Source organism: Micromys minutus, assembly GCF_963924665.1.
Source record: "Micromys minutus genome assembly, chromosome: 6".
NCBI classification, from domain to species: Eukaryota; Metazoa; Chordata; class Mammalia; order Rodentia; family Muridae; genus Micromys; species Micromys minutus.
Window position 1 is genome coordinate 82,357,995 of NC_137975.1, and position 26,456 is coordinate 82,384,450.

General features: G+C 39.8%; 1 protein-coding gene across 2 annotated transcripts in view; it reads right to left on the reverse strand.

Annotated features, from left to right (window-relative positions):
- Window positions 1–397: 397 nt before the first annotated feature.
- The window catches only part of MYLK4 (myosin light chain kinase family member 4), a 77,677-nt gene continuing 51,618 nt past the window's right edge, over window positions 398–26,456 (reverse strand). For both annotated transcript variants that reach the window (XM_080918213.1, XM_080918214.1), the window contains 10 exons: window positions 24,739–24,844; window positions 22,055–22,148; window positions 21,868–21,977; window positions 20,434–20,575; window positions 17,529–17,599; window positions 16,613–16,741; window positions 15,835–15,987; window positions 12,974–13,052; window positions 9,106–9,172; window positions 398–4,701 (listed from right to left, as the gene is read on the reverse strand). In XM_080918213.1, coding sequence (XP_080774339.1) covers window positions 9,131–9,172; window positions 12,974–13,052; window positions 15,835–15,987; window positions 16,613–16,741; window positions 17,529–17,599; window positions 20,434–20,575; window positions 21,868–21,977; window positions 22,055–22,148; window positions 24,739–24,844 — 926 coding nt within the window. In that variant the 3' untranslated portion in view covers window positions 398–4,701; window positions 9,106–9,130. The remainder of the gene's footprint in view (window positions 4,702–9,105; window positions 9,173–12,973; window positions 13,053–15,834; window positions 15,988–16,612; window positions 16,742–17,528; window positions 17,600–20,433; window positions 20,576–21,867; window positions 21,978–22,054; window positions 22,149–24,738; window positions 24,845–26,456) is intronic.

Genomic DNA, 26,456 nt, shown 5'->3' on the forward strand with positions numbered 1-26,456 from the left:
TATTTTTAGAGTAGACACTCAAGCCCAAAAGACATCACCGCAGCTTATGGCAGGGAAGCCATTCGGTACTTAGGTTCCATGCTGGGGAGCTGTCATTGGCAAATGCTAGGGGTCATGCAGCTATGGTAGAGATTGGAAAACTCTACTCCACTCTCCAGACAAATTTCATGTACATATATGTGTTGTTCAATATTTTTGGATTAATGGGTAAAAGAGCTGAACTCCTACAGTGGACCAACCATGTCTTCAAATGGGACAGCTACTTTTCTCCTATGGAATTATCTGCTAGTCACAGAGATTGTGTTGGAACCCTCATTAACATAAAGGTCCTTTAAGGTCCCTTGGAGATCTTAATGTCTTGTTATCATCAGATGGTCAAAAAGGAGGGAATCTGTGCTATGTCAGCATCAGCCAAGGCTTCTTTATTGAATAATTTAAATCATTAACGAAGATAAATAAGAACAAAGAAAACAAGATAGTTCTTTAATATAATACACATATATGAGTTACAGTGCACTTTCATAAGGCAAAATAGTATAGCCAAATGTTCCTACTGCACTCAGAAATAAAAATATACATGATGGTCACTGCACAATCCACTTTTAGGTTCTGATCTGCATGAATGAACCTCTTCAGAAGGACACACTGACATCTGTAAGCTAGGGTGACAGCAAAATGCAAACATGTCCAACTTCTCCAACAGGTATCTGGTGTTCTTTTGAATGTGCTTAAGCCTTCCATATATAATGATAACTTATAGAAACACACCTCACTAGAATGGGGCAAGAAGCACTTCCAATTTGAGAAACTGCAGACTTCAGGTTGCACAAGGACATGGTGTGAATCTTGTACCCATTATCATCCATCCACTTTCTTGTGTCACTGAAGGCACTCTGTCATTTGGAAAGGAAATTTTCATCTCAAAAAGGTCACGGAAGAGTTGATGTGCAGTGTATAGCATATTATTAGTGTGTGCAAGGTCCTGGGGTCCATTCTCAGCATGAAAGAAAGAAAGGAAGGAAAGAAAGAAAGAAGAAAGGAAGGAAGGGAGAAAGGGAGGGAGTAAGGAAAAGGGGACACTGGCTCTTAGAGGAATATCATAATGAGGAAGATAGAAATTCTAACTTAAGAAAAAGAAATAAGTGAAGAAAAATTTAAAAGCAAACACATTGTATGAGCTCTGGAGATGCTGAACAATGAGCTTCAACCAGCATGGCCCACAGGGATGGCAGAGCTGAGCCTACCCACCACAGCCCACAGGCCCTGCCTTTCCTTATTTATACTTTTACAAATAAATTTTCCAAGTGAGCTGGCCTGGAGCCCAAACTAAACAAGAAAATGTATGCACATTGCATGCCTTGCCCAGGCAAGGGAGTAACAGGGAGCAGTCAGAGGGAGAAGGAATGAATTAAGAGCGTAACCCTCATTTCCTTAGTATAAATTCATATTTTGATTCCAAAACAAGAAAATTGACTATTCTAATTTCCATAACTATTCATATGTTCTTCAAAACACTAAAGTATACATGCCTATTTACATTTTAAAGAAAGAAAATAAATTAATATCAGTTGGGCAAAAAGCCACCAAAAAAATAAACTCATGGGTCTCACTCAACACATATGTTACCTAATTTAACCTAAGTTATCTTAGAAAATAATTTATTCCAATTTTTATAGAGCAAATGGGAGCGTGAGCTCTTTCCTCCTTGTTTTTATGTATCAACTGTTTCTGAATAAGTGTTGGTGCCTTCCAAATTCTGAACATGGACACCCTTTCTTCGCAGTTATCTTCAAGGTACTTCTTTCTGAACAGTACACGTGCTGTGTACTTTGTTTCTTAGCTAAAGAAAGCAGCAGCTCCAAGCTTTGGTGGAACTAAAAGAAGCCTCCTGTCCATGAAGAGGGTGGAGGAAAAAACAGCACCCCAGATCCTGATGACCTCTTGGAAAAGTGGACAATAAGAGCCACAGAATAGCCACAGCCACAGAACTGGCATCTGGTTTGATTCACCAGCTTTGCAAAGTTCTTTCCCGTCAGAGCTGACATTCAGCAACAGAGCTGACATCATAGCTGACTTACTGGAGCAGTCTTATGTGGGTGTGGGGACAGGCAAAGCCACATTGATCATCTCCTGCACCACTGTAACCTAGCCTGTAATCATCAACTTGGTGAGTGAACTCACCTCAGCTTCCCTATAAAATGCTCTTGCTAGAGCAGAGTACCCTTTTTCCTATCTAAATGTGCAAGCTTAATTGCCCATTGAAAGATCCACTCTCAAAGCAGTCTCCTTTCTAAATCTTTCAAAAATACAAACTAAAGCAATTACACCCACAAATTGTGGGGTCATTGTGGAAATTCAGGTGGCCAAGAAATCATGCTTGTATGTGACCTAAGCTGTTTTTTCCACGTGTAGCAGGCCCAGGTGTATGGCAATGTATGTTAGAATAAAAGTTACATGTCTTGCCAAAGATCTCTTCCCCAGGCTCGGGGAGAGGCCATGCCCAGAACTGAAAATGCCCTTCTATTCAGGGTTTTCAACCAGACCCTTGTGTCCCATTTAGTATTTGAGTGAGTTCCAGCTTGCTGTGGTTAAGGAGGATTAATGTGTGGACTGGCTTGCATTTTTCCCCATGCTCAGTGAATAGCATCTGCTAAGCCTAGCATGGTAATAGAGCACTGAAGTCAGAACCTCTCCACCTGTCCCAGCTTGAGTGTGTAGTGTGTGTGTGTGTGTGTGTGTGTGTGTGTGTGTGTGTGTGTGTGTGTGTTTTAAAAAATGAAGGAGGAAGAGAAGGAGAAGAAGGAGGAGGATGAGGAGGAAGAGGAAGAAGAAGGAAGAGAAGAAAGAAAAAAAGAAAGAGAGAGGGAGGGAAGGAGAGAGGGAGGGAGGGAGGGAGGGAAGGGAGACAGAGAGAAGAGAGAGAGAGAGAGAGAGAGAGAGAGAGAGAGAGAGAGAGAGAGAGAGAGAGAGAGAGAGAGGAGAGAGAGAGAGAGAGAGATTTTAAGTTTAAAGGGGGTATTAAAAACCAACTTTGGGTGAATGCATGGGACAAAAGAAAGGAAACCATGTGTGTGTCACAGCCTGAGAATGCTGGCTGGAACAAGCAGATTGTTAAGATAGCACAACAGTGAAAGTGGATACTGCCCTTTGCTGAGTGGCACCTACTTTGTTTATTTCAGAGTTGAGCATGAAGAGGATATGAGGAAGTGTTGGTTACTGGTAGGCATGCTTATGGCCATGAGGGTTTGGCAATCAGTCAAGGGCCTCATGTTGGCCCTCAGTGACAGGGCCACTAGGGTATTCTTACTATTGGAACCATAACAATAATTTATGGCTAAAACTGGGGGCATTGTTTTGATGAACTAAACTCAATGGACATTTGGAAATGAGATCTTGAACATCCCTGGAATTTCACGGAGCTTTGAAAAGTCTTGTCTTCATACAGAAGTGTTTTTCTTGTTTTGCTTTCTGTATCCCCAAACTATCTTGTCCCCTAAATGCCACCTACAGTGGTGTTCATATTCCTTATTAAAGATCTGACAGCTAATATCCCATGAGCTAGGAAATAAGACATTTTCAACCAATGTTGGGCATGGTATTGTGTGCCTTTAATCCCAGCACTCTGGAGCAGATATGAATGGATTTCTATGAGTCTGAGGCCAGCCTGGTCTACATACCAAGTTTCAGGCCAGCCACGACTACATAATGAGACCCCATCTCAAAAAGAAAAAAGTTTACAACCAGAAATTAGTTTTGCCTTATCCATATAACCATTGACCCCTATGAGAATTTGCATAGTTTTGAATTTGTGTAGCTAGAGTTGATGATCTTTTAACTGTTTCAGTTTATTGAGAAGCTGGAGCCACTTTCTAAACACTGACCCTGGACATCAAGCATTGTATTTCCCCTGGATACACAGGTCCAGCTCCTCCTGGTGACACCTAGGTCTTGAAGAAAGCTCTTATGGCTGTCTTTTGAAGGTTGTCATTTTAAAGACTAACCATAGATATATATCTCCCCAAACCACCATGTTTAATGGGGATGAACTTGTACATTAGGCCAGAGCAAGGGGCACTCTGTAAAATGGTGGGGCATAAATCTGAACATGGAGTCAGCTACTGAGTAGAAACTGTGACACGAGAGAGTTCAGAATACATGGACAGTACCATGTGTGATAGCTGATCTTGCCTTAGAAACCTTATGTTCCAGCAAGCTAATAATCTATCGAATTCACCCAGTTTCAAACCACATAGAAATGCAAACCAAAGGATCCAAATCTTACAATTTTTCTGGTGATACAATTGCCCCCTTGAGAAGCACAGTACGATGACTAGAAGCCATTTTCTCTACTCAAATGTATCCTCCAGATTTGTACATTTCAAGCACCACTCTGGTAGTCCAAAAAACAGCAGAACATACCCGCTGCCCCACTAACATCCCAAAATAAAAACAAACATTGAAACACAAGAAGCCAAGAAGGCCGAGAAACATCTTCCCCTTTGTACACTAAGTGGGATGTGGGCATCTGCCTGAGCCCCTAGGGAGCAGCCCTGGGTCACCCACTGAGTACAACAAAGTCTCTCCAAGTTCAAGTTCAAGGCTGCCCATGCTATGGCTGCCAGTCATCACAGGGGTCAAGGCACCAGAACTGCTGATTTTTCCAAAAGCCTTCTCAAAGCAGCAGCAACCACAGCAGTTTTCCTGCAAAGCAAACAAAATACCAGTCTTGTTAATTCAGCAGGACTTTAAAATTGTAATTAGCTGGTTGTGCCCCTTAGGAAAACCACAGAGGACTTTTCATAATGTAAGTGTGTATGTGTGTGAGACAGAAAGAGACCGTTTGACAGATTCCACTGCACACCAGGGCTGGTTTTTTTAAGTCCCTGTGAGTATTTTAACATTATTTGCAATGCTGAGGGACAAGGCCCTCTTTGTTTCATCTGAAGCACAGCCACTCCTGTGCTGTTGTCATCAGTCCATGGTCAACTCTATTTCAGCATCAAAGTGAGCATTTGGTCTAGGCAGAAAATTTGGTCACCTATCATATAGGCGTGGGGGTGGGTGTTCCACTGACTTTCCCACAGATGCCAGAAGCCACAGAAACCAAATTCTGTATATAAAGTGGCTTCCAAAAAATTGTGTAAAACTTACATACAAATCCCCACGTTTAAAATCATCTCTAGGTGGCTAACAGTGCTAGCAATATAATGGCACATGAATAATCATGCCCCTTAGTTTACGGAACAGTGATGAGGAAAGAGTGGGTATATTCAGCACAGAGACAATTTTTCTCTGCAAATGTTTTCTCTGTACACTTGAATGAATCCAAAGATAAAAGTCACACAAAAGAATGAGCTGCTGTATGCCCACCTCTGATAGAGGTCTGTACACTGTTGCTGCCTGGTCTCAGCACTAAGCAACGTCTTGATTTTTGTGCCTAGCAGATGAGAAAGGGTACAAAGTTGGGTGTGATTAGCAAAAAGTCACCAGGCTTGTTTGAAAGGTGGTTTTTTGTTTTTTTTTTTTTTTTTTTTTTTTTTTTTTTTTTTTTTTTTTTTTTAATTGGTGCATCAAGAAACTTCTAATGGAGCAAGGGGAGGGGGAGGAGAGATAACATTTGAATGTAAACATGGAGAATATCCAATAAAAAGGAAAAAAAAAACTTCTAATGGATCAAAGGAGACTTAAGTGTCTCAATTTACATTATAAATTGTGCCTTGTTCATAGTTCTTACACCTCTTTCTTTTCCAAAAGAATAACCCTTAACCACCAGGTCTTTTTAAATAAATATTTAATTTAAATATTAGTTTCACATATAACTTGCTGCCAGAAACCTCATTCATCTTCTCAAGTGGGTTTGCTCAGTGGTGATACCTACCTACCTACCTACCTACCTACCTACCTACCCACCCACCCACCCACCCACCTACACACACACACACACACACACACACACACACACACACACACACACACACACACACTTTCTGCTTCTTCTTGTATGGTGCAGAGAATTGAACTTAGGGCTTTGTATGTTCTAGGTAAGTACCATCCCAATGAGCCATAGCCCTAGCTCTCTTTCACAGTTTTACATTTTGATACAGGCTTTAATAAGACACCTGGCCTGACCTTGAACTCATTCTATAGACTAAGCTAGTCTGGAGTTTGCCCTCTGAGTTAATACTTTAAATTTAATTTTTTAATTTAAAAATAGGAGTTTTATAATGGGCTTCATGCTTATCAAGCATGAGGCTGGGTTCTACCCCTAGAGCTGAGAATAAAGAGAAAGCAATTGAATAATGAAGCACACAGCTTGTGTAGATTGGCAGATCTGAAGCTATTCTGCTTGAACTGCAAGGGGACTTACAGGCCAAGGGAGACTAAAAGAACCCAGGGAATAGAGGCAGGCAGCCCAAAACCTGCCCGATCTCAGTAATTCCAGCAAAGAGTGTACCCAGCTGTATGGTGTGACCAGCTCAGTGCTTCCGCTGCTGCCTCTGCATGGGCTGCACTGTCTTCCATCACTCTGGGTTCAGAGTGACAGCTTTGGCATGGAAGGATTTTACCTCCTCCCACCACCATTTCCTCTTCATTCTTTCCCCACAGACCCTGGCGACAGGCCCTCCCCTTGGAATGTAACCTCCTGTCACCCAGTATGTTCATTCCCACCAGGCCTCAAAAGTGACTCCAGGACTCTCTGTGGGAAGGTGGTTTGTGGCAAACCCAGGGGGTTTGTGGTGGCTGGGGACAAAGCTGCTTCTAAAGGAAAGGCAGAGGGAGAGCAGAGATGGGGACTACCACTGCCTGGTTGCTCTGAAGCCTTGACTATTCACAGCTCCCAGTATAGGCCATGGCTAAAGGCTGTTACTTAGGCCTGGGGCTCCTATGGACTTTAAAATAATACCTTCCTCTGCTTCCTCTCACTTTGGTGCCCTATACCATTTTTGACAAACAAGAATGTCCTGTATACACAAATTCCAAACCTTCTTAACTGGTCATAGATTCTTACATAAATGACAGACACTTAAGTGACCCTGACACAGAAGGCTATGTGTTTTCCAAACCCTGGTTTGAGCCCTTGACTATGATATACCAATATATTCCCTCCCCATTGTATTTTCCAAAAGATTCAAGGCCACTTAAAAGAATGTATCCCAGCAGACAGACAGGCAGAGACCCTGGGCCCAGAAAAATACAGATCAGAATGATAGATTAAAACCAGTTAGAGCTGGAGTTATGGCTCAGTGTTAGAACACTTGGTTAGCATAATATGACTCTGGATTTGTCCCAGGCACCACTAGATGAAAGAAGATAGGCAGGGGGGTGCAAGAAGGACCATAGACTTTCTAAGATTAGGGCAGTATTTCCCCTCAAACACTAAATTTGGGGATTTTTAAAATTTCTCTTGGTTGGTGTCCTGTTGTTTTCAGTATTCTTTAGAATTTGCCTTGAATTCACCATTGGTATAAATGGCATACATAAAACTATCCCCTAACAATTCAACCCAACTGAGCATGGGCCAGAGAACCTATTTATGAGTTTGTGTGCAGTGATGATGAGTACAGTGCTGTGTGAGCAGTGATGTGTGAGCAGTGAGGATGTGACCAGTGATGTTTGTGCAGTGCTTGTATGCAGTGATGATGATGTATGCAGTGATGTGTGATCAGCAATAATGAGTGCAGTGATGTGTGTGCATTGATTGTGTACAGTGATGTGTGTGCATTGATTGTGTACAGTGATGATGCGTGCAGTGATGATGTGTGCAGTGATGATGTGTGCAGTGATGATGTGGGCAGTGATGATGTGTGCAGTGATGATGTGGGCAGTGAATATGTGTGCAATGATGATGTGTGCAGTGATGATGTGGGCAGTGGTGATGTGTGCAGTGATGATGTGTGCAGTGATGATGTGTGCAGTGATGATGTGTGCAGTGATGATGTGTGCAGTGATGATGTGTGCAATGATGATGTGTGCAGTGATGATGTGTGCAGTGATGATGTGGGCAGTGATGATGTGTGCAGTGATGATGTGTGTGCAGTAATGATGTGTGCAATGATGATGTGGGCAGTGATGATGTGTGCAGTGATGATGTGTGCAGTGATGATGTGTGTGCAGTGATGATGTGTGCAGTGATGATGTGGGCAGTGATGATGTGTGCAGTGATGATGTGTGCAGTGATGATGTGGGCAGTGATGATGTGTGCAGTGATGATGTGTGCAATGATGATGTGGGCAGTGATGATGTGTGCAGTGATGATGTGTGTAGTGATGATGTGTGCAGTGATGATGTGTGCAGTGATGATGTGTGCAGTGATGATGTGTGTGCAGTGATGATGTGTGCAGTGATGATGTGGGCAGTGATGATGTGTGCAGTGATGATGTGTGCAGTGATGATGTGGGCAGTGATGATGTGTGCAGTGATGGTGTAGGCAGTGATGATGTACAGTCACTATGTGTGCAGTGATAATGTGTGCAGTGATGTGTGTGCAGTGATGATATTTTTGGAGGTCAGAGAGCAAAGCCAAGGTAAAGCCAGCTGCTTTGTGGGGAAATGCAGCCTTTAGCTTCTGAAGCAGCAGGGTGTCTCATGCCACTGTTTTCAGGTTAAGGGTACATAGCTTCAGGTGAGCTACTTCTTTCCTCAGACATCACTCACTGCCTCTGATGTTACACAACTGTAATGGTGACCTGAGATAATTTCTATGCAAAGTCTGGATCCCACTCTGCTAGGAAGTCTCAGGACTTTGCCTTTATCTCAGAGGGACCACTCTGTAAACTGTGGAATGGCGCTATCTACAATTCACACAATAGGGAACTGTACTTCCTCCACTGGGACATGGTCAATCTGGAGTGAAGAAAACACAGTAATATGATTGCAGCTTGCCAGGTCAAACACTCTGTTTCCCTCAATGTCCACACAAGAAATACCCAATTTCTCTCTTACTACATTCATGTAAGCAATCCACAGAAATCTCTCAGGAAACTGTTTCAAGACCAGAAAAGTACATTGGAACCCGATTTCCCTGGAGTGCAATCTCAGTTATCCTCAGACAAATGTGATTTTATTTGTTCCCATAGGAGAAGGCAGGGAAGACTTGAGACCAACCTTTTGAATAGGCTTCTTCCATTAATTATTTGGTCATGACATTCAGAACACCAGAGTTGCAGTTCTTCTAAGGAAACAAGAGACATTGGGGAAGAAGGATTAGAACAGTTTTTATCAGTTTCTCACTTACAATAGGAGAGCATGTGAAGAACTAATAATCTTCCACTGGGTTCATGGTGCTATTCCAGAGACATGCAAGAGGATAAAATTGCCAGCACCCTTCTGCTAGGAGCACCTGCCCTCATCTACTGCAATATCCCAATGTCTCTTCTTATCTTTACACTGAAGCCAGGGTCCACCTACCTGCTCCCTCATTGCATTTAATTTGCAAATGTATGTTTGCTCAAAGTCCACTTTGGCAAAGCAACAGAGCCAGTACTCACGTAACTAGGGCTATGACAACTAAAGAACACAACTACTTTTGGGTAACATCAGGGTAGCAGATAGGAAAATTTAACAGGACATACAAGGCCTCAAACTGAGACTCTGCAGCTTTTGTAAAGGAGATAGTATTGAACATTAGTTTTGGTCAACAGGATGCAGGGTGATAAGGAGTGATGGAGACAAGACTGGCCTGTAGGATGTATTAGTATTGCTGTGACTGCTGGTATGTTGTCTTGGTGTAGACAGTGGGAGATGTGTGAAAACTTTCTGATTGCAGATTGTCATGATACAGTTTGGCTCTTAACTACCCCTCCCTCAGGTCCATGTGCTAAATAAAGGCTTAGCCTCCAGCCTGCAGTGTGTTACTGGGAGGTGGTAGAACCTCTTAAAGGTCACTGGGGGACATGCCCCTGAGGGGATAATAGGACCTTAGCCTCTTTTCTCTGTTTTTCTCTTCCTGGTCACAAAGTGAACTCTTTTGTTCTATATCTCCACAGATCCAATAGTAATAAGATTATAGTTGTGATCAAAAAAAAAAAAAAAAAGAAAGAAAACTTATCACAAGAACTTCTCACATATTTCTTATAGCACCGGAAAGATGACTAATATAGAAATTGGAAATAAGGAAATCCCTTGGTGAAGTATGAGTGGTCTATAGTGTTTTACCATATACTAGGAGAAGAGCAGGGTCTGTTAGCAGATATGAGAACAGGAAGAAAGGGAGAAGGATAATTTGTTCTAGGAGAAAAGCAGCCACATTATCCTAAGGTAAATTTCTTTCTTCTGGCTGCAAAGCTCCAAGGAGTTTTGTAGGAGGTGCCTTGTGAGTTCTGATAGTTGAGAGGGCTGTTTCTGATGGGGATGCGTGGCATATGATTAGGGGCATAAAACAAAGCAGAATTACTGTGTGTCATTAGAGCCTAAGCCAGACAGCAGAGAACTTCCAGGCCTTAATTTCTAAGAGAGAAAAACATGCTTCTTAAAAGATGGTATGTTTGACTGATCAAAAGCTAACTAAGAGCTTTGGAACATAGAACAATTAAAAGGAATAACAAGAAAATACAAAATACTTTAAAATAAATGGTTAAAATGGTATTTTTGATCAGAATTAAAATTGTATTTTAATACAAATGTAAATTTTTATTTTCTTGAGAACATATAAGAACCAAGTTATTTCAAAAGTAAATCTGTGAAAGTTTAGTCTCACCCCAGGTTTAATATTCCTTACCAAAACTCCGAAATTTGAAATGCTTCTAAATCTAAAACTTTTTGAGTTCCAACAACATGACTCATAAGTAGAAAAGCTTACATCTGACCTTGTAATAATGATCAAAATGGAGATGCCCTGAAAACACTGCACACTCTTTCCCAAAGATATACGTATATGGTACATATGAGACAAGGGGATTTCATACATAGGTGGAGTCCCTTTCTTAAGATATCATATATGTATAAATATGCAAATATTCCAAAATCTGAAGAGATCCAAGATTTAAAACTCTTCTGGCCTCAAACATTGTAGATAAGAAATGTTCAACCTGTATTTCTTTTAAAAATAAAATATACTGGTTGGATATAGAGACCCAGGAATACTGAATTTATATAGTACTAGAGTAGGTCTGGAAACATGTTTCAAGCCCTTATACACTCATCAAAAGACTGGTAATGCTCTGCCAAGACTCCAACACTTCCCTGCTCAGTGTACTTAATCACAAAATAAGAACAGTAATAATGCCAGGATTATGGGGTCAGCATGAGGGTTACTTGTGTTCATCTTTATAAAGCTGTTAGATTCAGTGTCATGTAAGTATAACTTTAGTAACTAGATATATGCACAGACATTTGAAAAATTACTTTCTTGTTATATCTATTTGCCTCAGGTATTACCAGCTGGGTGGCATAACATAAAGGAGATTTTGTAGTTTTGGTCCCATGGTCTAAATTATTTCTAAGCATTTTTCATCCTGTATAGTGTCATTAATTCCTTGCTGTGGTTTCTATATTGTCCTGACATGTCAATGTGTGTTTAGAGTCCTGGTTAAAAATACATTGGTGGAAAATGGACTCAAAATAGATTGGTTGCCCTAATAAGCAGTTTATGCAGTCTGGGTGAGGCACTGGCTAGGTAATAAGTCTATTTTTATTTGGCATCAGTACCAATTATCAAGGAAAGGTATATTCAGACACAAATAAAACTCAGTACTGATGCTGAATTTAGATGTAGATTTAATCTCAATAAAATATGGCTGTGGAAAAAGTGAGAACCTGACACACAGTCATTCCAAGGTTTGCTGGTCTGAGAGAAGTTCCTTTCCAAACCTCAGGGAGTCTGGACAAGGAGGAGAGCAGGAGGAAACGCAAGTGTTGAGGGTATGTACTATCCCAGGCATTGCACCAGTCACCCAACCAATACACACACTAGAGACATCTTTACAAGCCTGAAGCTGGAAGATGGAACTTGCATACTCCCTCCATGTTTATCTATCCCAGTTAACCTGTTAGCCTACATATTGAGCAAAGTTACTCAATGCAGTGAATCTGCTTTTGGGTTATCTCTGTAATCCATGGTTATTTAGAAGAGAAAAGCGTATGAGGCAGAGAAGCTCAGTTAGGAGGCAACTGAAGCAAATCAGGGAGCAGGTGTCCCAGGCTAGGGCAACACAACATAAAGAGAACCAGAGAGATTCCCAACAAAATTAGAACATACAAGGTACAGAACTTGTAGATTAATCAAATATGAAATGGAGGATTAAGAGAGGAAGGAACTAGGAGATGCTCATAAGCTGATTGTGCTTCATAAAAGACTTTGCTAGAAGGATGACTGAAAGTGACACAAGATGGAAAAGACTGAGAAGACCCAAGAGGAAACATGTAGGATACAAGTAGACATATGATTCTGGAGTTTAGATTTTGTCCCAAAAGGACAGATTAGGGAGTCAGAACACAAAGACTAAGGTGATGTGAACAGATTTCCCCTGAAGAGATTAGCATAGTGTGCTCAATTACCCTTAAAAATACTTCAGTCATTAGTCTCCAGTAAAAATCTCTTTCACGTATGCTCAAACATATGCTCATACTAAGCTTAGTATTATAGCTAAGATCCGGTGCCAAGAGAAGAAAGTATACAATGTAAATAGAGAATATAGAATTATAAAATTTTTTTAGAAAGAGAGTTCTTCTAAATGTACATTAGCATATCTTATCCAACCTGTGTTTGTATAGCCCAAACCATATATCTGTAAACATGTGTGAGTTTGTGGTATGATATATTTTACAACAGATACAGTGATTTCATAATGCTAAAAGTAATCTATGAAACATATAAATTATAAGATTAATATATCAATAAAAATACTCCAAGCAATATATTTCTAGCATGAGGTTTGAGGCTGTGAGCAAAGACATTAGGAGAAATCTCATTTTAGGCCGAGTTGACTGTCACCTCTGGATGAGAAGGCAAAGAGGAAACAAGAAGTGTGTTCACCTGTGCATTCAGTCTGGAGTGGAGCTTCTGGTCTGACAACCAAGGGTGCTTGAGGGCTTCACTGGCACTTATTCTCCAACTAAAAAGAAATTGAGAAGCATGTTAGAGTAACACACCAAGTGAGGCCTGCATCAGTGATCTATCTCCGGCTCTAGTCAGAGGTTTTAGTACAGTGGCTAAACCCACAGTCAAGCTTGTCTTCTGGAATCATGTGGTATAAAAATACCCAGAGGTAGCCATCAGCTCTAACCACAGTAACATCACTGGTAATACAGGCAGGACAATAATCAAATTATCATCAATAATTGAGTGTTTTTTCAAATATAAGTGATTATTTTGTGATATGACATCTGAGATTCATAAATTGAATTCTTAACAGACTATTGAAAAATAAATACACATTACTTATAAGAATAAAATGCTACAGTAATTCTCAATGAATACAAAAGCGATTTAGGTAGGAATTCATTTGTCTGCTAACTTTTGAATGAAGGAGTTTATTAGAACAGAAGAGTTACAATAATCAAAATAGAACATATTAGATTACTTTATAAACAAACTCTATTCTTTTGGAGATGAAAAACTGTTTACAAAATTTGAAAAAAAATAACATGAAGAGTAATAAAAGTCATATTACATCCTAACTCTAAAACTTATAAACTTACTTGGTTGCTAATAAATACCACATTAAAATAACCTTTCAAATTAAAAACTGATTGCAACAACATGAAATATGCTTCTGCAAAAACATCACATAGTTACAGGCAGTCATGAAGCTTCGATGTAAAGGATTGCTGCAATACAATTGCTTTATTAAGTGAAAACATTGAAGTGTATGTCTTCACTTGCAATGAAACTATTGAGAAAAATCAATGTTATAGGACCCCAAACATGCAGAAATTATTAAAAACTCTTCAGCCCTATCAACCCCACATGGTTCTATTTAGTATCCTAAGGCTTTGCTGTTGAGTCCCTTAACCACTCCATGGGGATGGTGCTGAAAGATTCCTACAGTCTAATGAAAAATGTTTAAGATCTATTAAAAAGTTATTACGATTGTACTTGTAACTAACTTCTAATAATATTTCAGGTTCATTTTTGTACCCCCGATATTTATTTGATGACAGTGATATTTGGCTTGAACCTCAACCAAGTGTTGACTTGAGAGCTGAGTCAGTCATTCATCTGTTATCTGATATTCCTTGGATACTTAAAAGACCCCAGACTGTAGGAGTAGGCAGGACTCAAATGCCTAAATCCAGAAAACTCACGTCTGGATCTGTTCTGCACTAGCCATTTGACTCCATGGCTCTCAGCCTCTCCTTCTTTACATGAAACTGTGATGATTATCTTCATACATAACAGGAGTAAGCAGAAATTAAATACACGCACACACACATCATACACAGTTCACAGTAAATGCAGAGTTTTTCATCCTCCAAAGTTCAAAGAGGTTGGCATTTTTCCATCTCTGTATTGTTTAGGATCCATAAATGTAAAACAGTAACAACCTTGGCTGTTATTATGCCTAGAGATCAAGGACAAAGAAATTAAGTTTCTAAATTGTTCCTCTCTCCAGGCTGATGTTTTTATTAAGCTAAGTCTACTCATCCTTTAGAGCAGCAGTAAACTATCTCCAAAAATATTTATGTTATGGTTCAAAACAGTAGCAAAATTACAGTTACAAAGTAGCAATGAAAATAATTTTATGGTTGGGGTCACAACATGAGAAATTGTATTAAAGGGTTTGGGGGTCACCAAAACACGGGGAACTGTATTAAAGGGTTGCAGCATTAGGAAGGGTGGGAACTACCACTGTAGAAGTTCAGCTCTGGACCCACTGTTTGATGAACTGCTTTGCATCATTTCTTTTTAGAAGATATAACTTGTCAGACTGATGGTATCTGACTTTAATCTCGGCACCTGTGGGATAGAAGCAGGCAGATGTCTATGAGTTTGAGGCCAGCTTGGTCTATAAACTGAGTGCCAGGCCAGCTTTGACATATTTCCCAGGGACAGATGGCTTGTTAAGTTCTTATGTGAAAGAATGCCCCTCCTGGAATCATAACCCATATCCAGGTTAAGATCCTACTCTCTCTTATATCCTCCTCCCTCTTCCTTCATAATCATGTTTATTAATGGGCCCAAAGGCTGCAAAGACACAAAGCAACTGTTATTGGCTCTGAAGATCTTAAATGTCATCTACTGTCATGTAATTTAGATATAAAGCCATCTAAAGTGGCTTGTTAGGGTCCATCCCACTCTATGACACTAAAACCAAGCCTCTGTATTTCAAGAGCACACTTGTTCATCTGATAAAATTTAAATCAGTGTGTTTTTAACATGAGAGAAAAATATAAGGCTGCATGACAGCCTACAGTATGAGTTTGAAGGAAGATCCACTTAAATTTAGTGTCATTCCTGTGTGTTTCTAGCAGTGTGATCACAAGCTAACTATATACTGTCTCATCATAAAGTAGTCACAACAGAAACTTCTCCCTCTGGGAGCTAAGGGCTATGATTAAAAAAATAATGCCCTAAAGACAGATGACACTGTCTGACCCATAAATGTTTATAGACATGAACAGATTGAGGACAGGTCACCTGAGGCCAACCAGAAGGACTTGATCGCAGGAACTTCATTGCAGAAATCAGAAAGAGACAACTTTTGCAGCCCCATCTAGCCCCATGACTGACACAGTCCTGGGCTAGAGTAGATGGGGTTAAAGAGTCAAGCTTCATTGAGTTCAGAGCTACACATTCATTGTAGATGTCACTGGGGGAATGGAATCCACTAATTCCATGGTGCACACTGCACTGAATCATCCCTTCTCCCACAACATGAGAAGGATTTGCCTTACCTCTTCTCCTTAATCAGGAGCTTGGAGATGAACTCCTTGGCCTCCTCAGAGATATCCTGAAATTCTTCATCTTCTAAATCCCACCGGCATGCCAAGATGTTTGTCAGTGTCTCAGCATCATTATCACCCAAAAAGGGGGACAAGCCACTGAGTCTACAAGGCACAGGGTTAAGGGTGAGTATTTTTTGAAACAGTCATGAATCCTTTATAGACAGGATGCTTTCTTGGTTTGCCATTTAAAAATTAAAGCAGCAAAATAGCAATAAACTGCAAGTATATAATCCATCATTGCAGTCAAGAACCTGTCTATGCATCTCACCCCAACCCCTAATCCAGCAACTGCAGCAAAGACAGTTGTAGTTATACTTGAATAGATCTCAAACAATAAAATAAAATTTCTTTTCAAGTATTTTACAGCTGGCAAGACAAGGTACTGTCACATACTCAGAAAGCATTATTGCTGAGGTGAAGCTAAGCAGACCACTGTATACTGATCCAAACAGATCAATACTTAGGGTCTTTAGAAAATCATTTTTAGGGCTCTTAGTAGTATCCTGGGACTCAAGATGACCTATGAAGGAGACATACATATCTTATTCTTACCCTAGAAACAATGGGGAAAGGAGTTCACACCTTTTAATTATAAGACTCAACAGAACCTAAGCAACAGGAGATGGCACAGTTATTCTAAAAGACCTAGGTCAACTCTTTATAGTGAAACCTCTTAGACCATCCACAGATTAAGAATGAGTGTGTGAGAGACTGGAAAGTTACTTACAGCATGTATGTGATGACACCCACACTCCACATATCAGTTGGAAAGGAAACAAAATCATAGTTCACAACTTCAGGGGCAAGAAATTCTGGGGTTCCAAAGTTCACCTTCAGCTTCTCTCTGGGCTTATATCTGAAATTGAGGGGACCAGGTGAGGGTTGGGCATGTCAATCAAAAACCAAAACTAATGAACAATGAAAACAGGCACCATTTACAAGATAAAATTAACTTTAGTTATACAGCAAACTAAAAAATAAATTAACTTTCACCAGATAATTTTGGATAATGTAAAAAAAAAAAACAGCAAAACATTCTGGGGGTGTTTAAAAGTAAAAATAAATCCTATTAAATCTTAATATTCTGAAACAGCATGAGAAATTGACTCTTAATAATTGGAACATCTAGATACAGATTGTGACAGATACCCTGATTCAGTCCCTCACATACATTTGGCCAGAATAACCCTTTCCAAACTGACAAGATGCCACCATAACTCAGAGTATCTGCTTTTGCTAATTTACACACTGAGATGTTAATACACCCATGCAAATTCTTTGTTCCCCTAAGAAACCAGACTCTTCTAGAGTCTTGTTTAAACTACTAACATTTTAAAATCTTCTCTTTATAAATTGAATAAATACAAAAATGTAGGTAAACATAAATTCAAGATTAATAAATTTATAAGTTAATAAACTTCACTGGACTAGGTTTTCATTTCTCAATTTTTTATTAGATGCATTGTGGATATTTCTCAATGTTTGAATCTTGAATCTAACAGGGTTAGGGTAAATGTGATTTGCATTAAATTAATCCTAAATGAAGGTATGGGATCTGAGGCATATCAGCTATGTTTTTGCAAAAATGAACATGCATTCTATCCCCTGCCTCTATCCCTGTACTTACATCCAAACAGACATACCTTCTGGCCAATCCAAAATCAATAATTTTTATTTGCTTAGCATCCCGATTCACACACAGGATGTTCTCAGGCTGCCAGGAGAAAGAGACACATTAGCAATGCAAACAACCATCTTTCACTCAAATTGTCCTTGAACCACAACTAAAAATACAAGATGCTCAGGAAAAACATAGCAGGTCTTTCACTCGGGGGCTGGTTTGTCTGTGTGGGTATTTTCTCCTTTAATTATGTGGTGGATGAGGTTGTGGGTAGCCTGCCAACCTTGCATTACCCTGCCTGTCCCTCTACATGGTTTTACAGATTGCCATAATGCATGAGTTCAGGCAGGGGCCTTCTTAGGAGAGAAAGTGAAGGAGGCTGCTCCAGCACTTTCCAAACGGGCTGGTGTACGCCAGTTCAGAACTGACCGAACCCTCTTCCCATTAAAGTATTAAGTATATTTCCTTCTTGAAGCAATATTTTCCTCAAGATTTACGAGTTCCAAGAGAAATGGCCTGATTCAGTTAAACCGCCACACTGAATGCGCAATATAATATGACCAATTTTGACCTCCGAATTTTCCCCTGGTGCTTTGTCTATGGGAACGTCGCATGCTAAAGTAAGGCTTTTGTCTCCTGTTCATTCTTCATTCTCCAAAATTCCAAGGTTTTGCTGAGCTCAGTCTCAGTGCTTAAAGTCCTTGACTAAGTGTTCCCTTGGAGTTAGATGCTAGTAAAACTTGGCCCTGCTAACCTGACAGGCTTGGGGGACGGGACAAAAATCAAGCACTACTACTTACTGTCCCTGGAATGTCCTGTAGATGTAGCTATATTTATTGGGATAGAAAACGTTAAGTCTGGGAAAAATAAGTAATTTCATTTAAGGCCAAGGTCATCCATAAAAGAAGAAATAGCAGTTTCAAAGAAGCCAAGAACTCTTAAATCCTAATTTCAACTCCACTAAGAGCTGGGCATTAGCAAAGTTGCCAGGTGCCCAGGATTCCATCCCCATCCTTTACATGGACCATGCCCCTTCCACATCCTGTCTGGTGGAAAAAGGTCCAAGCAAGGCAAAAAACCAGACATACTTTATAAAATGATGTAGTGTCTCTATATCAATATCCAATCACCCATTTGGTTGTGTGTAATATCTTTGCAAACCCTTTCCTAAAATGCCTCTAAAACAGATGCCTGGGAGTAAAAGCGACTTTACACATCAGTGGGTGCTGTTCTAGAGCAGTTGGAGTTGTGTTTAAATAATGGACTGAGCAAGTAAAAACTGTCCTATTATCAAAGAATACCATAGCACCCTGAAAATTCTTTTGCAGCATTTTTATAAACATCTTTGAGGACACTTCAAAAGGATAGCTTTTATGATACTCAAACTAAAAAAAATCCATTATCCATGTTTAAATAATATTTACAGAAAATAGGATTACAAAGAAAATCACTTTTAAGTCACCTCCCAATCCTCTGGGGTGATGCATACTCAACTTTAGTCTTTCCTTCCAAAGAGCTCTCTGAGGAAAATAAAACTAGCTCTTTATTATTATCTTTATATATAAACCATAACTAAAACTGTCCATTGAAAGTCTTCGATCAATGTTACAAAGCTACAGATGGAGTCATTTGATTTATGATAAGCCAGCTCCTGGTCCCAGTTGTCAATCAAATTCCTTTAGGGAATATCTGTAAAATATCCTCAGTGAACAAAAGTGCTCCTTGCAAATGCACATTATAATATTCATTGTGGCCAAGAACTTTGCTAATGATTTTTAACCTCTGATTTTGTCATTTTATGTATCACTTCCCCCCTTCCTCCTCCTGTGCAACAGTGAATGGGAAAGACAAGGCACATAAATCAAGACAGTGAGGGAAGCCAAGTTCTAGGAAGAGAGGCCCATGGAAACCTATTTAAGGGGGCCAGATTTACTCAGCTGTACCATCCCCGGAGACTTACAATACATGGTATGTTACGCAGAATACAAATTTATCTCACTGTCATACAGTGCAAACAGGGGAATGAAAAACTGACCAAGCCACACAAGAAGATGCACTTTATGATCCTAACTCTAACAGAACAGAGCAGGGTTCTTAGGGCTTAGTCTTTTGTTGCCTATGTACAGCTGTTTATAGCCCAGTTCTGGAGCCTTCATACTGAGAGATAGAGTGGGAAGGAAGTAGACTGGCTTCCCTCATCTTTCTGACCTGTGAACAACTACCCTCTCTGCTTTTGCCATTGAAGTCTCACCTTCTATCAGCCTGCATTCCATTCCCCGTGACTTCTACTCAGTGTTAAGCAAACACAGAGAAGAGTAAATCCCAAACCAGAGTTTTCTGGAAGAATTCAAGAGGCTCCTGAGGATTTTTAAGACTGGAAAGGGAAGATACAACTTGAAAATTAAAGACTAAAAGCCTCCCACCATGGTAGTAAGACGGATAGTAAAGAGTAAGGAATAGTGTGAGAATGGAGCTGGTTTTAATTCTATATACTTTTAGGGAAATGGCCTCCTGTGTTAATTTAATATGGGTAATTATAGGAATCTCAACAAAAGTCTCCAAAGATGAACATGCAAATAACAGTCCCTGGAGCTGGTAACAGAAGCTGAGAATGAGATTAAAATCCTGGTTATGCTAGGTGGTCTCTGACATGAGTCTGTCCCAGCATCTGCGGAGGCTGAACTGAGAAGATAGCTTGAGACCAGAAGTTCATGGCTAGGCTAGGTGAAGAAACAAGACAACTCAGAGGGTGGGAGGAGGGGAGAGAAGGGGGGAGGAGAAGAGCTAGGCTATTACTAATTCCTGAAAGCATGACCAGAGATGATACAGTGTTTCAAAGCTGGTACATCATATTCTACAGATCCTCCAAACAACATAAGAGGAGCTAACAAGGCTTTGCATTTCACAGGATGAAGAACATGCTCTACCTTGAGATCCAGGTGGAGGATGTACATCTGGTGCATGTACCTTATCCCCTCACAGATCTGCTTCATGAACAGGATGGTGTCCAGCTCTGTCAAGTTGCAGTTTTCATCAATGATGCGGTCAAATAGCTCCCCGCCCTCTACACTGCAGAGGAAAGAGGAGAAACTCTTAGTCCTCACTCCCTAAACTCCACAGCCCAAGTTCCTTTAACTCTTTCATAATGTGTGTGTGTACGTACGCAGTTACTTCCTTCCCTTCTTTGCTGAATGGGTTACATGAGTCTTGTGTTGGACACCTTTGGAACACAATATATATATTTATTCAGAACACAATGTGTGTGTGTGTGTGTGTGTGTGTGTGTGTGTGTGTGTGTCCTTCAATATCATATAACTCTCAAAGTCCCTGTCACTGGTGGCTGCAGCTTTAGGTGAGCCCATGTCTATCATTTAACAGATATTGGGGATGAAAAGGACTCAAGGACACACTGAGGTGGGATTTCATTGTTAACAGAAAGGGAGACATGGTCTTCACAGTTTGAGTTCTTAGATTAAGTGTAACAGCAAAATGCTTTTATGTAGCAGATGTTGGATACTTAAGGTTTCCAAATGCCTTTTATACCATGGCAAATAAAACTCAGTTTTAAAAATTGAAATAAAAATTAAGTAAGTTTTTATGTCTGTTCAGAATTAGAACTATTTGCATTTTGTGGTGGGTGTGCTGCTGGTCACTGGTAGGACTTGAACAGAAACCAGGGCATCACACACCCTAGGCGGGGACTCTAACTACCACCTGAGCTGGTTAAATCTTTACTGAAGTGGTTCTGAAATGAAACTGCTTAGCCTAGTATAAGGGGCTTGGCATGTGCTTTGTGTTCACAAATGCTTAACCACCCCTCCTTTACTGCTTCATTTTGCTAGGTTTTAGCTACTTGTGGTTACCTGTGATCAGTGTAGCACAAGACATTCTGAAATAGAAACTGCATTCACACAACATAGATTGTCATATTTATTTTGTTTTACAATGAGCTGCCAACATAAGTGAATCTTTACCATGGGTACTTAAGTACCTATAGGCTCAGTACCATTCCCAAACTCAGTCATCTATTAAAGGCTTTAGAACATGTTCTTAAGAATAAGGGAAAGCATTGTTGAGGGAAACAAAGCTCACAAACCACTTTCCTCTAGATTTTCCAGGATAAAGTCCAGACTTGGTTTGTGACAGAGCTTAGATACAGGCTACATCTATTTTTGTCCTGTTCTGTCTCATCAGTGAGTCACACTGGAAGATTGCACTTAAAAGCAACTTCCTCTCTGACCCTAGCAAGATCCCATGTCTCCGGCAACTCAGATGTAGAGGTGTACTGCCCATGGTCCTGGCTGAGTGTCGAGTGCTGTGCAGAGGTATATGAAGGTGGATGGGTAGGAGAGGACACCTACTACTCCATGACAAGGATGATGTCATGCTTGGACTCAAAGGCATCATAGAGCTGAATGAGGTTCACATGGTCCAGCTGGTTCATGACACTAATCTCATTCTTCACATCCTCCTGAGAAGAGGGAAACAGTCTATTAGGGAGGTAGAGACTGGTCCAGATTAGAGAAACTCAGCTCCCACAGCCTTTACCTTGTCCTTTGTACCTCTAATCTTAATGATTTTAGCAGCCAGCTTCAGACCTGTTGCTTTCTCTTCACACTTATGAACCTGGCCAAAACGGCCCCTGTCAAAGAAGAGATAGTTTAGTTAGGCACTATAGTCTGCAGGGCCCTATATCAGCCCCTGCTAGGTGGACAGTATAAGTTGCCTAGGTATTTGTCTCATCTACTGTATCTAGAATAGCATTGGCCAAGGTGAGTTCTATGGATCGCCTATATCCCTCTCATAGATGGAGTATTAAGAATACTGTTTTCAGGGCCCTGCATCTGTTCTATGCATGCAGAAAGGTATGCCTCAGAGTCTGTACTTTCAGCTGATTCATAGGCATAGTAAAATTTGAAAACCACTCGTGCAGATAATAACATTTTTATAAATACATATGAGTTTAAAAAATTGGAATTTGTGAACATATGAACAATACAATCTGTGCATCAGGGATATTAAAATCATTCTAGAAACTGCATTTAAATAAAAATAACAATTTGCACATAGAATCATAAATTCAACAGTACATATTGTAGCCAATGAATTCCCAATAAAAACTTTTATATTAGATTAGATATCAACTTAATACTTTATAGTACAGCTGCTTCTATGAACACGATTTAACTGTGTCCCCATAGGTTCAAGTGGTAGAAACTGAGTCCTTAGAACAGAGGTGTTGATTGTTGTGTTGAGCCTTTAAGAGCTAATAACTATTGGTAAGTAACTATTTCACTAGAGGTCTTTGGAATGAATTGATATAGTTCTTATTGTGCCATAGTCCTCAAGAAAAAGTAGTTACAATGCAAATTCCAATTGCTCTATGGCTTTCTGGTCTCTATGATTCATTCTGTTTCTATCTCTATTTCTGCTCTCTCTGTCTTTTCTCCCCCAACTTCTCTCTTCTTCTCTTTCTTTCTTTGTCTTCTCCCTTCTTCTGCCTCCTTTTCTAGCTTGTTCTCCCCCCTCTCTCTCCCTCCCTCCCTCCCTGCCTCCCTCCCTCCCTCCCTCCCTCCCATTCTCTCTCCATGATCTACTATAATATGATGCAGCTATGATATGATGCAGCAAAAGGGCCCTTCACCAAAACCAAGTGATGCTGATAACACATTACAAATTCTCCAGAACTAACCTTGTGTCATCACAAAGTACCCAGCCTCAGTATTTGATTATAATAGAAAACAGAATACTATAACTTCTCACTCATGTAACTGTATTTGGAAGGGCATATACATGGGCAATTTGATTTGCTCCCCTTAATGCTTATTTAATAAAGTAAGTTAGGACATAGGTCTCTGTTCTGTGCATGGTGGCTTTCATGGCAGAGAGTGAAAGGGGATCTACCATAACAACACAGTGAACCAGAAAAAAAGAACATATTCCAGCAGAGATGAGTGTGATCATTCTTGACATGTACAGGGGTAATAGCAGCCCAAAGTTACTTTGCATTATCACAGGTGTACATAAATAGCTAATTAGATTCCAAATCTCACTATAGTGGCCTTTTTGCTAGCACACATGAACACAGAACCAAGTATTTCTCATGTAACCATGATTTAGGGAATTCTTCCCTCATTAGCACTAATATTGTAAGTACCTGGTCAGCCATGATATCCCTTCACTGTCTGACTTCAGTAATCTCTCCATGCTAAGACTCTCACATGACCTTGATACTGAGGCCACCACATAAGATCTATACTGGAACACCAGACTCATGCTAGTTGAACAAAGATATGAGGTATACACAAATTAGCTTAAAAGAATAAAAGTTTGTTTTGATTCCTGAGTTCAGAGGGTTCAACCTATGGTCACCCAGACATGGCACTTTGGGCATGCAGCAGCAAGGAACATCATGGTAGCAGAAGAGCTGCTCATTTCATGGCAGCCAGGAAGCAAAGATTAGAAAAGGATGAGAGACCACCAAGTTTCCACCACTCCCTTCAAGGACATACTCCTGATTGTCTAATTTCACTCAGATATGCTCTACCTCCTAAAGGTGCCACCATCTCCCAATAATGCCACTTAGTAGCCTATAGTCTCTTACTACACATTGGGAGAGATTTTTAACCCAAATTACAACACTGACATATGAGTACCCTAACACCCCCAGAGAAGAAGATAAACCTAGGAAAACTGCTGAGAATCTAGTGGTATTTGACCTATTTCAATATCTCCTCCAAGTAAAAGATAAGCTGCTGCATAATGAACACTTTACTACTAACATGTCTACTACTAACACTTGACTACTAACTAATGACCTGTCCTTGGTGAAAATAGTAATTAATGCTAAAACAGCAGGAATGGAAAACCAGCAAGAATGAGAGAAAGATGAAATCCATGCCATTGCAAATCTGATGAATTTCACCTCCCAGGGGTTAAACCTGGCTTCAGACAGTTTCTAGACCTTCTGGTGACTCACACTGGGTTTTCCTACTCTCAGACTTTACAGCATGGCAAATAAAGCAGATGTTAAATGAGAAGCATAGTCACCACACCAACTTTATGGGACCAGTGACATTTTTCAAAAATGGTTAAAACCTCTTGAAATATTTGTTCTTAGTGTTTGTAGTTCTCAAATCAAAACCAGCAAACATTCCTGTATCTTGGGTTCTGCCTCAGGAAGGCTCCCTGCTTTTCCTGAGGGGTGGCTGTTCAGGCAGAGTCTCACTCACCCTCCTAGGATCTCAGATTTGCTCACGGTGTACAGACTGTCAACTGCAGCATGTTTAGCCATTACAATCCGATGATCAAATGGGGCAGCAGGAGCAGGAATGTCATCTGTAAGATGAGAAGAGAGGGGCTGTTCATCAAGAAGTCTGACATTCTATCAGCACCAAGCAGCATGTCTAAGAATAAAAATCTACTCATGTAAAACTGAAATACAATCAACCACCTGTCTTATTCCTAATGATACTAGATATAAATTTCTATTTCATGTATAAATAGACTTTAACTCTATTATTATGTTATATGGTGTACTTGAAAAGAAATGTCATTCACAAACTCTTTATGGTCACTTTTAGACCATGCAAAACAGCAAATAATCTGAAGTTCCAAGACAGTCACATTTCTGAGGTTGGTGCTGATGCTCCATGGAGAAGTCCAGCATGGACAAGATTCTTGTTTTAATCTCCAGCACCTGGACTTTTTTTTCTTGTATGCTTCCAAGCCCAGAACCATTTTTCATTTGACTATGAGAAATTAAATGATCCATCTTTTTGGAAAATGACCCTCTATAATTCATATTTTAATTAAAGAATAGAGGAAAGGGGGAGAAACGTGATTTATTTCCTTATGTTGCTGAAATATTTGGTATTGTATATTATTCTCTTAAAATGTTTTAGTCTTTATTTCAGTGGCATTTAAAGTGCAGAGTTGAATTTTCCCTGGCTGAATGGAAATAAAACACCCAATAAAACTGTGCAAGTTATTATATTCTACAGCTATCCAATTTCTCCCACTTTCCACCTTCTACCATATATATTTAAGTGATAGTCCACATTGACATGAATCCTAACATAAATAGCTACTCAATAATATTTCTCCTAATTGTCTTCATATTTTCCCATGACCACTGCTGTTCATGAATTTGCTTATCCCCATTTAAATATTAAAGCAGCTACTATATACAGTCAGCAAGGGTATAAAAAGAGGGGAGTAAAAATAACTATATTCTTTATTTTATTAACTCATTCATTCATTCAATTTTGTTTTTTTAAAAACAGGATTTTTCTGTGTAGACTTGGATATCGTGAACTCAGAGATTCACCTCTGCCTCCTGAGTGCTAGAATTAAAGGTGTGGGCCACCACTGTCTGGCTCTAAAACAGCTACATTCTTTAGATTTGGCATTTATCTAATACATATTCCCTGAGCATTTATCTTACTCTAAGTATACTACTAAATAGTAATATTAATTATGCCTAATTAATTTAGCATTTTATATTCAGATAACACAAATCTCTTGCAATCTAACTTTATGTAAACCTTTACCTCTCATGCCATAAATATACTTGGAAAGAATCATGAAAGAATTCTTCAGAAAGCAATCATTGCTTCACATTTTATTCAGGCTGGGATATCTCAGTGGGTAAGAGAGCTTAGTGTGAAAGCCTAAAGACCCGAGTTTGAATCTATAGGATCCAAGTAAAAAGCCTAGAAATGTGCCTGTAAACCCAATGTTATGGCCACAAGTGAGCTTCAGTCTCAAAGGAATATGGTGTAAAATGATACATCAGGACACTTGATGTCCTCCTCAACCTCCACACTGTACAGGTGCACAACCTCAGCACACATATTTATAGACATCATACATATGCTACATAATAGTCACACATACCTAAAATAGATAATTGATGATAGGTAGGTAGTAGATAGATAATAAATAGATG